At 33.6% G+C, this 15,487-nt stretch overlaps 1 protein-coding gene across 8 annotated transcripts in view; it reads left to right on the top strand.

The window, feature by feature from the left end:
- Cirl (Calcium-independent receptor for alpha-latrotoxin) overlaps positions 1 to 15,487 on the top strand; it is a 314,415-nt gene that overhangs the window by 183,602 nt on the left and 115,326 nt on the right. For all 8 annotated transcript variants that reach the window (XM_076130804.1, XM_076130805.1, XM_076130808.1 and 5 more), the window contains exon 2: positions 4,197 to 4,541. In XM_076130804.1, coding sequence (XP_075986919.1) covers positions 4,265 to 4,541 — 277 coding nt within the window. In that variant the 5' untranslated portion in view covers positions 4,197 to 4,264. The remainder of the gene's footprint in view (positions 1 to 4,196; positions 4,542 to 15,487) is intronic.

The following is a 15,487-nucleotide window of genomic DNA, read 5'->3' as shown; positions in this document are numbered from 1 at the left end:
AAAAACACTCTCACTCACCACCTTACACCAATAACTTTACAAAGTTGTGTGAATTAGAAATAAATATCATTTGTTCTAACGGTAAAGAAAAACATCATGATGAAACCTTTATAAATAGTTAATATTGGTTGTACTTTCTTCTGTGCTTATTTTGCCAAATTTTAAAGCATTAATATTTCTACATGAAAGTTGATTTACCCATATAATATAATTTTAGGTTTATTGAGCCCTAAAAATGTCTGTGCTTCTTATTTTAAAATACCTTGTCTTTCTATTCGCGTGTCTTTCCTAACTTAGACCAGTTCCATTAGGAATGCACTGACCATTCCGCTCTGGCCATTTCTAAATTTAGATTGGACATAACTAGCGTTCCCTTTTAAAGAATAACTGGCCGTCTTGACTGTTATTACGTACCTTTAATTGCGTATGTGAAAAATGAGCGCCATTTTCTCCTTACTGTGTTACGTGTTCAATATTCATTAGTATGTGAGATGCTTTTTCTAAACATTCCCTTTTGGGTTTATTTGCTGTTATTTGTCATGATTTATTTATATTACTTTGTGCTGCAATGAATTTAAATTAGATTCCTCAACTGTAGCTGTAGTTCGACTACCGACAACCAGCTTGTCATATAGACATTTTGTACATAAATGTGATCAGCGCCTTTAACAGGCGTCGTAGGAACTTTTTTGCAGTACATTTTAAATGTCAAACTTTCGATGCTCGATATTACCGAACGTAGAAATTCGCGCTACTGATGTACAATTTTCTTCTGCAAACTTACTATGTTTTAGTATACCGTCGCGTTTGTTACACAGCTTATCATAAAACAAACAAAGCACACTAAAACCCAACGCTACCCTCAAACTAAGTGAGACATTTCAGCACTAAACACCAAAATTGATGACCCCAATGAGTTTTTAGCCCGCTGCAACTGCAAATTCCTTGCAAAACAAACTGTGAAACCGGGAATGGCAAAACAAACAATCAGTCAAGGCAACAAGGGGGTAGTGTGCGCCCCGGCACCTGTGCTCGACCCTCTCCTCACCCCCTAGAGGGCTAAAGAGGAATGGACCTCAGGATTGTTACGATAAATGACTGTTTATATTTCTTCTCAACATTTCACCGAGCTGTCTACAGCCACTTATTCAAATTTAATTCGATCCGCAACAACCTTGTGTTGGATTTAAAATATTTGCATTGTATTTTAATTTAATTAAAGTTGGGTAAAAAATCGTGATGATTTTAAATTCAAACGAGTTTGGACAAATCCAGATGGTGGAGGGTGGGAATTATGGAAAAATTTTAACTTTACTGTATGAGAGGGAAATAAGTGAGATGCTCTTTTATTTGAAACTGCAGATATTTTTATATTAACTGCTGAAGTACGAGGACATTTCAACGTTATTACTATAGTATGTGTATCCAAATCAGTCCATCATAAAGTTGAGATTACAAAATTACTTTGTCCAACCCCTATAATCCCCATCGAAGGAAAAATTGAAGTGAAACTTGGAGAATTCTCGTATTACTCCTGTACAATTGGACGATAACTCATGATAGCACCTGTGAAAGATCTCAGGACGGTATCCACCTGAACTTTCATGTCCCGGGGGGTTGAAACAATTTTCAGTTACGATCTAAGGACCCTCTGTCGGACAAAAGTCCGAACGAATTTCCTCCTTGTCGTTAAACATAAAAATATCGTTGCGACGTGAGAATTATTCGGCGTTCTCATTGATCGTATTATCGGCGATTCCCTTTTATTTTTCTGTAATGGCATGTAATGATGACATTTACCCTAATTCAACCCTTTTTATGCTTACCTTTTTTATTAAGAACCTGTTGCCGATATTTGTTTTTGCTTCTTTGATTTGTTTTTAATTATAATTATGTTTTTGTCAATCGTAGTCTCTTTGTTCATTGTTTCGAGTTTTCTAGGAAATGTTTGAATATGAAGCCCCTAAACAGATTTAATTCGGCGTAGTAGAAAGCATTTCATTGTTGGCGTTTACAATACTCACTGAATTTCAGCACAGCGCAGCATGATCATTTCTATGGAATCCTAAATTCATTTTCTCTTGCTATATTATTTTTCGAATTACAAATTATTATTCATCATTCACTTCTAAATATTTCAACAAATTCCAAACTGTCTAGATTTTAAAGCTGAAATTTGTTTCAATAACTTGCTCCCCTATTTCACATATCTCTACCTCTAGAAAACAAATATTCAAAATCAAAAACGCGTTTACCGCAGTGGACCGTTACCGTTACCGGCTAGCGGTAAGGACGGCAAGATTAATGAGGAGCTTTGAGCCGGATTGGCACACCTGAGCCTGCACTTGCATTGTTCTATGTAAACAATGTTTTATACCATATTCAACATTCAACTTGTACGTGCTCTAAATTATAGGAGGGTTTTAGAAGCTTTCTGAAGACTTCAATCGGGAAATTCGAAAAATATAAACACTATAAAAAAATCAGTTTACACCCCACATTTTTAAGATAAATTGGACACTATAGTTATTTTCTTGCGGTTTTTTTCAACAATAAAAATACTTTAAGAAATTGCAGCTTTATCTATAAAGAATATAGTTTTTACACAGAAATCGAAGCTACTTAGTTCAGTTACTACTATACAATCGTAATGACCATATTAACCAATGAAAACTTAGTCTCAGACAAATTATAAGCGTATATAGACTTCTAATCTTAGTAAATGTATTAATTAAAATCATTGGTATCCAGGCCCTATGTAGAAACTAATCGTCAAAGGGCAAAGCAGGATTGCTAAAACCTGATACATTACTGCCAGGGTTTAGACATATCTATCCATCAATCAATTTGATTGACGGACTTAACAGGTGATTAAGTACCATATAATTGACATGGTGTGACAGTTGTGGCTTAAGCCTGAAGCTAACAAAATATGGCTTATAATTTAACCATTTTTGAATTAAATATAGATCAAATTCTGACAATTCAGATTGGCAAAGTTACGACTAGCTATTTAAGTACCTATTAAGTTCGAATGTTTAGAGCCAATGAGGAACACTGGCTATTAACTTATGGTTACACGTTTTCTTCGAAGTTCTGATATATTATAATCAATTTAATACTTAAAGTACAGTGAGGTAACGTTTTTGGTAGACATAGTTCATACACTCGGACTTCCAAAAATATTCGGCTAACAGAAAATTACACTCATATCGAAAAATATCCCTTACGGAATATCTGGTGCTGAAAGCTACACTATCCCCGATATTAGAGACTACTTTTATTTCGAGTATCACCACAAAAATCTATCACCAAAAGAAAACCAGTTCTTAATATTTGTCGCGTAGCAAGTAAGTCAATAAAATCGCTTACAATACAAAACGCTCGTTATCCAAAATTGGGGACAAAACCACCTCATTAGAAGCCTAGTCTAGCCAGTTTAATCCGGCTTTAAGAAACAGGTTCATCATCTTTATCTGCGTCAGTAGGACGCAGGTGTCCTATACAACCCCCCCTTCACCCCCTCCCCCCAGTTTCACCCCCAACGATAACACACACTGTCACATCCCCTGATGAATTGCTTATTAGATTGTCGGCAACATACGAGAGTTTTTCGTTCCAATAATTCTGTTTTTATTTTCCGTAAGAAATTTATGGACGGCCGATTCTTGGTGCGTTTAACCTATTAAGTTGTTAGTGTTTTTGTTTGTTTGTAAGTGCTGTTTACGCATTGCTTGGCGGACTGAATGGTAAATGCCTGTACGTTCGTTTAAGTTCGTCTTGGGTCTTGTACAAGGAACTAATCTAGGATTCTTATATGGATGTGGCACTTACTTCTGATGTGTTCGCAAAATAAGAATAATAATGATTGTTTTGAATAATATCTTTTCGCATTTTATAAGAAGACCTTTGGTCTGTTGAAGCTTATAATTAAGCTGATCGTTTACACTTTAGTGAGGACGTGTTTCTAATGTTATCGGGTTCTATTGACGTCAATCCAATTATGATATTTTTTAACACCTATATGCCTAAGTTATGTGCTAAATTGATAGTTATATTTTATGAAGTTAAAAAAAAAAAACATTCACAGATAATTACACTAGCAATTAAAAATGAATTTTAACGAATCATTGCATTCGAGTTTCTTATAATTCAGTAGCACAGAATCTAATGTGATAATTTCTCTTTTGTTACAGATGCTAACGCAAGATGAACCCGGGATTTGACCTCAACACCTTCCATCTCTAACCACAGCACCGCAACCATGACTGGGCACCACCCGGTCAACCAGCCCTTAGGAAAAACAATAACAACCAAGAAAAAGAGTCTCCAAGACCTCAAATACTTGCTAGAAGACAGAGGAGAAGACAGAGTGAGACAGAGATGGAGTACAGATACAGAGAGAGATAGCAATAATAGTTATGACAATAATTGTTTTAGTGTAAAGTTGTTCCGACGGTGGTGCTTAAGTAGAGTTAAAACTGTCATGATTTTGTTATTAGTGTTTGTTCTTGTTGATTGTGTGAGCGGCAGGAGCTCAGGTGAGTGAACTTTTTATTATTATTACATAAATACATCGATTTAAGTTTCAATTTAAGGAATAATTGACCAAATACTAGCGAAATTTAATTTTTATGGAGTTCCAAAAATGTTTTCCTACTTTTATATACGTTGAAGTAAAGGGTACCCCTACAAGAATTTTTAAATATATTTTCGTTACTGTATTTGGCCATAATGTTTTAAAGGAAGAACAGCAACATTTTGTTAAAATCAAACTTGTTGCATAAAAATAGACGTACTGGCGGCTACAACAGTAACAGCTCAGCATTATAGGTATTCATCATAAAGTTAATTACCTTCTAGCCAAAAAGTAGACAGCAACGAATACATATTTATACATACCCTCAGAATAAATTAGACTATTCTAAAATCAACTTTGTGTGTCGTGTCAATTAGTATTCAAAATCTTACCTCAACATCAAATCGAGAGACATATTCTGAACATAACACCTCTATTTTAGCCTTCATTATGTCTCGACATTTCTCAAAATATCAAAACACATCTCCCGTGAATATCAAACGATATACAACCCAGACTGCAATATCACATTGCACTTTCATATAATTGACATATCGTACCCTTAGACGGGCCCAATCAATCAATCTATTATAGACCTCTTAGGGCGTCTGATATAGAAATTGCTACATTTCGGTCTGTCTGGCCTGGAATAGGTTTAGACTTAGCGACAGTTTAATCTTAGTAATTGTTTGTGTATTGGAATAGTACAAGATGTTATATTGTTTAAGTTTTTTATGGACTGTGCTTGGAAGTTTCACAATTAGTTTGATGAAAACTTACAATTATATTAGACAAATAAATACATGTATTTGACCCGATATACTCCCCATTACTGGGCATTGGGCAAAGATATATCTCTGTAAATAAGTAAGGGTTTTTAAGACTTGAGTCGGTGAAACGGAGCAATTTAAAGTTATGATGATTTTAAGGACTCATTAAAGGTTTACAAAATAAAGAATATTTTGATCTGAGCAAAGATTTTAAAATTCCTAAGGAATGCAACGTTTCCTTTACTCTTAGTTAACCAAGTGACAAAAATTTCTAGTACACCTAAGGAACCGCGATTTTTTAAGACTTGTAATCTCATCAACATTTTCAAATCTATCTTTGAATGTTTAATCAATTCAAAGAATTAGCGACCATGTGTTTAAGTTTCTAAATTAACGAACACTTGTGTGTAAACAAAAAACTACATTTCAATAGAAATCTCCACATACACATAAAACCAGTCTTAATCATGATTTATCTAGGAATATCCTAATTTGTTTATCAAACGCTTTAGTCTTGCTAAGAACTTAGTCATATGCGGTAAATCTTTTGTGGTATGTCGGGGATTTTTCCATTCATATTAGTACATACTAATATTAAACATGCTTAGTTGTTTTGATGCATGGATGTAAATGAAGCAAAGTACCTACGTCTACAGGAGATTTTTGTAGGTGGCGTTTCTTGGTCTCTGCCTATCGCTATGGAAAAAGGCTTGATTTTATGTATGTATGTAGTCTTGCTATCTTATATGCCTTTAAAACCAAAAGGTTTATTACAGTCTAATGGATTTTAAGAAATACAGCATCGATAAAGTTGATTACACGAGTATAAATATACACACTTTTTCAAAAATCGGTACCATAGGTAGTGTAAACCGATATTTTACTTGAGTAACTTGTGAGCGAAGTCACGCGGTTGTCTAGTTAATATTACAGTGATTACTCATTCGGTTTCTTTGTAGATTTCGATTTAATTCACACTTGTAAATGAGTAAGAACTATCGAGAAATTAGTCAATGTTTGCCATTGTTTTCTATTCAAACGTTTGCGGTTAAAAGGACTTGGGGTTTTTGAGAAATTCTCTATACAAATATCAATGTCAATTGTGATGTCTTTTGAAATGCATGACGAATTATATTAATGATAATTTATTTTACATAAAAAATACTATTGTTATGTGTTTGAAGTGCATGACAAATTGAGTTAACCTTAACGTCTTTTTACATTTGTTTTTTTTATAACACATCCATATTTGTTATTTGAATGACATAAAATGTTTATCACTAAAGTTTAATGTGTTTCAACTATGTAACTCATTCTATGAATTCCAGAAAAGGAATTAATACACCAGTATTAATTCCTTATGCGGGATTTAAGCCTCAAAAGTTTACGTATACCGGGAATAAGAATTGGACAACTTTAACTATTTTTTTAAATCCGTTACCAACCCATTGCTGAGCAAGGGAACGAAGGAGACTACTATTACAACTTTTATACTTATATCAATTTCATGATACTTAAAAATCATAAAAATCAATCCGGTCAATCCACTAACAAATTGAAAAACGATATCACAATATCTGTTTTTGCTAATTTCGCGAAAGTGACCTTTCAGATCAAACTATCACCAAATCGATTAATTTCTTTCAATCAATTGTCAAAGAATTTTATATAAATCGTACTAAATTCTTATAATTCATCTCCCTACGGGAGATCTTTAAACACGTCAGTTTCATAGATGTTTCGGAGATTGACACGGTTATTACTCTTTGTTGTCGTTGACTGGAGAGAAAGCTGGGAAAGATGAGTAGGTTTTTTGATAGAGATGGTATTTTTAACTGCTCCTATAAATAAGTCAATTTGTGAATGTATTTTTTCTTTTCTGAAGTTCATTTGTCTTTTGACTTGTGGTATGCTTGTACATTGAGGAACAAAGTGTTTCCAATTATTGTTGTGTGTTGGTTTGTCAGGAAGATATTAAAAAAAAACTAAAGCTTACTGTATTGCAGTCTAGAAAAAGATAGGCAGTGTTAAAAACTTAGGTTTAAACTTGTGTACCCAAAAATACTTTCATTTTTGTGTAGGTTATGGAATTAAATTAAAAACTTTATAAGAACTTTAAAATATTAGCGTAAGCTTAGCTAAGCTAAAAAAAATTTGATATTTACTCGTAGAGTACAAAATGAAAGTAAACTTAAGTAACAAATCTTTTCCTTAACTTAACAATTTCCTCTACAAAACCAAAGAAAACTTAAAATAAAACGTATAAATCAAACTAAAAACCAGTTCCCACAGTAAATAAACTACACAACAAGGCACTAATTAATTCTACCGAGTACCTCTAACACGCGGCGTGAACATACACAGCCGTAAATAAAATGGCGACTAAAACTTAAGAACTCTCAAGTTTTAAAAAGTTTTTCAAACAATTTCGCCAAGGGTTAGAAATAAGCTCAAAAATACGGAATGCGAAGTTCTGCTGAAACGTGTTAATGGGTTAAAGTATGTAAGTAGGCTAATGACCGATAATAATTATGAATTTCTTTTTTTAATTGGAGATTTTTTCATTATCTACTGTCGAGCTGTGATGTATACATCATGTGTATTAAACAACTAAATCCTACAATATCGTTTGTCAAAGGAGAATGGGCACTCCTGGGCGGTCGGCGGCCATTAATGAAAGTAGTGTCAAATTAAAGTAATGATAACTAGGAACAACTTTTACTAAGAACGTTTCGCTGCAATCCTTTCAGGAAACAATATATTGACATGTAAATATAATGGAATTTCATAGAACAAATACAATTATTTCGTGTCTGTAATGCATTTAATGTTGTGTAATAACGTTACATCTTCTTATAACGATTGCAATGCCATCAAAATGAACAATAATCGTAACTCGTATCTATCTATCATATGGTTCACCTAGTTTCAAAGTTGTTCAAGCCACCCAAATGTTATCTTAGTTGGCAACAACCGGGACCGACTTTTTACGTGCCCTCGGAAGCACAGAGAAGCTCAGTTCAAATACCACAATGTGGTCACCCATCTATAGAATGACCGCGCCAACGGTTGCTTAACCAACAGATCGTTTACCGACCAGTGAGCGCAACTGGCTATGAACGCCTCGTTTTTAAGCTGAGCATTCAAGACAGATAAGTCGTCTCAGTGAATATATTATAGAAAATCAAGATGTTTACTTGTTACGATATTTATATATTTACATGTTACGATTGTTCGAATATTAATAATGTCTACATTTGTATGCAATAATATAAATAGTACTTTTTATTTAATCTCCGAATATGAGCCAAAAATATGTTTTTATACTATTAAAAGTGCTCAAAAACAAAAATGTATTTTGTTCGTCATATAAGTGCGTCGCGGCAATAAAACTTCTACACGGTAATTATAGGACTAAACTACATTAAAAAAACAAAAAATCATGTTTGGCCGCGGATCGCCCAGGCTCCATACTATTTTGCCCATTCTCCTTTCAAGATTTGTTTAAAGGTTAAAAACGACAGGTGTCTTTACAAGGCGTAAAGATTAATTAATTAAGTGCAACTTTATTATTTAGGTACCGATACTTTACAAAATATCTGCCTTAACTTCTGTTTATTTTTTTAAAACTAGTTGATTATTTTGCAATTGCTGCTGACGTAGTAGTTAGCTATTAAAAAATCTTCAAAATAGGCTCGAACCGATTACGTGGTCAAAATATAGTTTTATCCAAAATCTGTGAGAATGTTCTCTCACAATCTTATCAGAGCCTTAGAAATCAGTTCGTACATACATTTAATAGAATTAGCATAACATTGCAAAGGTATAAAACAATTTATCGCATTAACGGTGAACATTTTGTTTTACAAAGCGTATTTGCACCTCTTACGTGAGAAGACGTGCGAATTCTCTTGAAAGAGGCGTTTTTATTTTGTTTTTTAAGTAAATGTAGGTTTAGAGCTTTTGGGAAAATAACTGGATTTTAAAACTCATTGTCAACAATTAGTGTTTTTGACTGTTAGGTCTATAAATGTGGCAATAGACACTACTATATTGTTGTTTGAAACATTGCATTGACTATGTAATGTTAAATAGGTACCTTTGTACGCGATAATTATTTTATGAAAAATGTTCATCGTGTGTCCACTTAAAAACGTGAAAAAACTTATAACTTTTATTAATCAGGTCTGTTATAATAATAGTTCAAATTTTTTTCAGTAAACTTTTAGTTTGTATTGAAAGTATTCCAAACATTAAAAATTATATTTAAAAATTACAACTAATCAAAAGCTAAATGAGCAACAAACAAACTTCATAATTTACAATATAAGTTATAAATAATTTATAAAAAAGTTTGTAGAAACTTTTTCTCGTAACTTCAAATGGCATACAAAATTACACTGATATTTTGAAACGTGGCATTCACAAACAAACATAACCTACCCTTTCAAAATTCGCCACATTCACCGGACTAATCGATTCGTTCAAAAAGCCGATACGAAACGAAAAAAACGAAGCAAATTGGATTAGCTGCAGACACCCGCCTGAAAAAAATTAAATTGTTATTTTCCCTAATTGCTTGCCACGATTCAAAGGGACGGATAAAAACGGTCCCGTTGCGTTTAATACTCTATAGAAACCAATCTACAACGGATTGTGAAAATAAAAACTCGTGCAAAATATCCGCAGGTAAGCCGAGTAGTCCAATCATACCATAATCCATTAAGATTTCGCTTCGCCTCGACGCACACACTTCCAAACTCCCGCGAGGTAAATATTTCAACCTTACCCCCACCTTACCCTAGTATAATGTATTCTACACCCCCCAGACCTCATCTCTCCGTCCCTATTTTGCATGAAGGGGGAATTTAAATTGTGTAATCTAACTTTCAATTCATTCATACATTCAACGCCATCTCTCGGTGATAAATTGAAACTGGGATGGATTCTTACAGTCATTTAGCTTTTGGGCTGGTCGTGGAGCGGTCGTGTTTGGTCAGGATTTATATGGTAATGCGGCGTCGCCCATGTTTTCACTGCGTGTAAGTAGTTAAATAAGTTGAGTAGGTCAGTGCTAGCGCATAACTGGAACGCATAAAGTTTGTTAACTTAGTTGATGTCATTTGTGTAATGAAGTAGTTTCTGAGATGGTTCCAAGGAGATTCTTCTTACATGTGTCGAGTTAATTAAATGAGTATGTTAAGTAGTTCTTTATGCCTTGTTTCAGCGTGTTTTCTAGGCTTTTGTTTATGTTCTTGTATGTATGGCACGTGTTTTGACCTAGTTGTTCATGTTCAGCTGAGGTGAAATATCATTCATATGTAAATTCGGTTAGGATGCAATCATATGGTGACCTTTGAGCGGAACGTGACACTTGCATGCTGCTGAGTTCTCAATAGCTAAGGAAACACGAAATCATATTAACAGTTGCTGTTCATGTAATTGTTAAGAAATAAATTGTAAAATACTATTAAGAACAAAAATAACATGAATTATGTTATAGCAATTTTGTTAGTGGTGGGTACTTAGATAAGTCAAATAATACCAAACTTATTTTTGTCCTCCTCTAAATTTCTGTTTATTAAGAACGAACTGAAATAATTGACACTACAACCATTATGTAAGCATTTTCCAGCAAATATATTCTAAAGAAAGACCTACAAGCATTCTATTCAGATGATAACACAAATAATCCTGAAACCAACGTCTTTTTCACAACACGGGTCTCCTAAAAAGCCTCTTTCATCCAACTTAATAACCATTCAAGTCAACACTCCTGAATAAGATAGACCTTTTTGAAGCTAGACCTGTTTTATTAACAGACTATAGTCAACGCCTACGGGTACCGTCTGAGTAAAAACTTTTGATTCTGCATATTTTTCTTGGCGATTTTCATCAAAGATATATTATATGTACGTTAGTCCTAAGTACTAGGGAAGCCTATTGCTATTTACTGGGCTCGTAACCAACCTTGTCTACTTATTGATACATATTCTAATACTAATTAAAGAAGACTAATCGACCTGGGAAAACTAAGGCCTCAAGTTCAGCAGTCGGACACACTACCGATCGCGCCACATATACAGTTTGCAATATAGTTTCTATCTAGCAATGAAAATTGTAAAAAGATGTATTAAGCATTTTTGCATGGAACAATAATGTCACTGTCTGGTAATACGTAATTAAAGTAAAAAAGACTACTTGAATGTCCTTTCATCTGAAAATTACCAAGAATTTCTACAAAGCTTTCAACGAACAGACAATCTTGTTACAATTTTATAATACTAGAAAGTATCTCACGTACCAAATCCGGAGTTCCGTTGTCAAATATCATTTTTGTCACTTTTCATGGCGACCCCGCTTTTATACGTTTCGTGAATCCCCTTTGTCTTCATTTACGAGACCATTATTCTTGTTTACCCGTTATCCGTTTAGAAAAAAAGCAAAAGTACGCCTTTATAAACTAAGTTCTCATTTTCCAAATGTACCTTAACGAGATTATGAGCCGATGAGTGCTTTCAAGAGCTGTTTTTCTCTCTCTAATGGCATATTTTTTTGCGTAATTTGTTTGAGATTTATTGATTGTGAAAATCCTGTTGTGTCAGCCATTTTGAAAGATTTCTTCCACGTGTCTCTAAAAAATCTGTGAAGCGAAAATGTCTCATAAAATCAGAGGTGAATGACCTTAAATTACCTTTTAATAAAGGTAATATCTTTTGACAGATATTATTAAAGGCTTGGGTGGAAGTTCCAGTTTATTATGTTCATTTCTGTTCGAAATATTGGAATCCAAAATGAGGTCTGGAAACCAATTTCGGGTTAGATGTAAACATGTTTGCTAAGACAAGAAGCAAGATAGGAAAATTATATTATTTGATATGTTTTGGGTTATATACTCTCAATTTTGCTAGAAACTACTTACTTTACTGATCTAGATATTTACCAAACTATAATTAATGATAAATATATTTGTATCACTGCCTTTTTTCACAGAAGGTCCAATTATTTTATGACTTATTTTGTTTTCATACTCCATGGTTGTCAGTCTATGTTGCTTCAATAACCAAAATTTCCAATATGATTTTCAAAAACCGAAAGATAGCGACTGGAAATTAGCTTTTAATGTTAAAACGCTGTCTGTCTGTCCTATAGGTACCTTCAACGTGTGCTAAATTTGAAAAGGCTTTCGTTTTTGCAATCAGTCTTAATGAAGGGGCCCCTGTCTAGCCTCGAATTATCTTCACCATCTGTCTGTCTGTCGGTATTCACCTACGAAATTACTAAACCATTTATACAGGTGTTCAGACAGTCTGATGGAAATAATTCGTGAGATCTTTGTGTGTGAATCGTGATTAAAAACGTTTTGAATAAGAGTGTGCGTTGTAATTAAATGACCGTGAAAGCTTTTAAAAAAGTATATATCATACTATTGGTCAGTTTTAGTATGGAATTAATTATCTGATAAATAAATAAATAGAAAATGAAATAACTGCTGAAATTTCACCTGATAAGCTAACTAGTACTTATTCAGATGATGATAGATGTGAAATCGGATGACATTCATATTCATTCTTTAATCCGTGATAAGTTAACACTGTAAATTATAATTTTGGTACACAGAGTTAAGAAGCATTCCAGATATATGGGGTCCAATTTCCGTTTCAAAACGTAACATGAACCAAGGACCCAAAAATGATTTTTATTCAAGAGTTGCATTGAAAATATTCTACTTGTTTTTGATCTAGATTTTTTCATTAAAAACTTCGTATAAACAGAAGACAGAAGCCTCAAAACAAACTCCTATCTATCCTACATACAATATTAAAGTGCTCCATATGTCTACCGAGAAATCTCTATACTATTCATTTGCCATTTCATTTTAGGGAACAGGTGGCAAATACCAGGCCTTTATACCGGCGACTAGTGACCCCGTTCACCAGTTTTTTGTTTTAGCTATTTATTTGACAATAGACTGGTGACAATGCAGTGCAGTGGTTCTCAAAGGTTTTATGAAGCTGCAGTTTACAAAGGATAAAGGTGTTAGGCTTTTGTCTGGCTAGTTTTATTGATGTTCTGGGTCTTTTGGAAGAAAGAATTAAACTATTTTGTTATTTAGGGCAAATATAATCTCTTATGATTGTCAATTCTAGATGGAGAAATGGCAATTTAACTTGCAAAAAATAATGATCTTACTGAATGTATACAATTATGAAAGATTTTGTAAGATCAACTAGTCTTAAGTGGTCGTTAAATGGACTCTCGCTTTACCCAGTGCTTTGGGTACGATTCTCGGATGAATCAGTTAGATACTTAAATGTATTATACGAAATATCAACCTGCTCATTCAAAATACCGATGTCGGTTGATTTCGACTCTAGTAGTTTTATTATTACATTCTGTAATAACTCGATGCAGAATGAAAGGACGCAACGAAGGGTCACTAACAAAACTAGAAGTATGAATGTGAATGAAGCAAGGGTAGTTTTTAAGGAACGTACCAAGGGGTGTTCTCTAGTCTTTGCTTACTCCTATAGGAAAAAGACGTTATTCTATGTTATGGTGACTGGGGATTGGTTAATTTGAAGGGCTTCCATTAAAAACTTTGAAAATCACTGTTCGTTTACCTTTTTTAGTATACAAATATAAAATTGTGAAATACTGGCATGTTACGAGATGTTGAAATGTTTTTTTGTTTTTATTTTCTATTGTGTGGTTAGAATAGTCTGTTTTGAATGGATGAGTGACGTCATAGTTATGTTTTGAAATCAAGTGTCCTGTGTTAATTGAAAGTTGTTTACATACACCGTTTACGAAACTAATAAAAAAAATATTTCACATCTGGAAAAAAAAAAATTAAATGGTAGGTAGCTTAGAAGCTGTTGGCTAACATCACGATAAATCTTAAGAAAGTAGACCTAAGACCTTAACGCGAGTAAAACTGTAGGATACAGTTATGTCTTGTTCTTAAAAGTATATAATCTGCATGCGTAATGCGTATTGTAAAATCTCAGTTGAGAACTACCTATGTCGTACACGTCACTTTGACAGACAGTACGTAGTACATTGCTGCTTTGTTACAACGTTTCTCTCACCGCTGTTTTAGGAAAAAGACAATGTATTACATGGCTATCAAATAGGTTTCAACTGAACTATAAAATACGCCCACTTGTGAAATAAGGACTTAACAAGAAAACAAAAAGATATAATGAAAGTAGGTGTTAATTAAGAAGCCCTTTAAAATGTTCTATAATTAGACAACCTATTCTTAACACAAACTAATTATGACATAATGATCAGACCTACGCGATTAATTACGATTATTCTTACCAAAACAATAATCTCTTGGGAATCGAACCCACGACCTCTTCGTCCACTTCCCCTTGAATTATTTTCGCTTTGTGTATTCTTTTGTAATCTTATCATGGAACTATGGATGCTGCATCTTATATTTCTGCTTGCACCTTTCGTGAATAGACTTTTATGTTACCACAAAATAACACCCTAGAAATCTTCATAATTGAGAGGATTTGATAATCCACTCGAAACAATCAATTTTACACCTTATTATGTTTACATAAGGTACAATTTACTTTGGTTTAAAGAGACGTAAAATTTTACGAAGTGCAACAATAGGAATTTAGTTTCGATATAAGGTTGTTCCCGAGATTAGAGGGGAGATACGGACATACAGACGGCAGTATTGAGTGAAAAGATTTTGAAAATTACTACGTGTCACTATTTTAATGGGATTTGGCGGTACGAGTATGTTGTAGAATAATTTTAAGGGAAATACGCAAGTCGTTTTAATAACTTTACTATTATTTTAACGGTTAATCTTAAAAAAAAAGTGGTTTCTGTGTCACACATATTTTGTAAAATCCTTTTTTTAATCCTTTTCAATCAATGCTAGCTAAAAATTTCGCTCGCAAAATCAATACTTTATTTGGTAAACACGGCAAATTTTCCACTTTTTACCTGTAAATGAACATCCAAGATTATGATATCATAAAAACCACAGCCTAAAGCAATACGGATATCACTTAAGGGAGTTATTCGCGTCTCATCTCCGAACGTTGTCAACACAAGCCACAACCAGTACCACGAGTAAAACGTCACGAGAAAGCATAATGAAAGATAA

This window comes from Anticarsia gemmatalis, chromosome 25 (genome assembly GCF_050436995.1).
Source record: "Anticarsia gemmatalis isolate Benzon Research Colony breed Stoneville strain chromosome 25, ilAntGemm2 primary, whole genome shotgun sequence".
NCBI lineage: Eukaryota > Metazoa > Arthropoda > Insecta > Lepidoptera > Erebidae > Anticarsia > Anticarsia gemmatalis.
The sequence above is the reverse complement of the archived record's forward strand: the minus strand, read 5'-3'. Positions and strand labels throughout refer to the sequence as shown.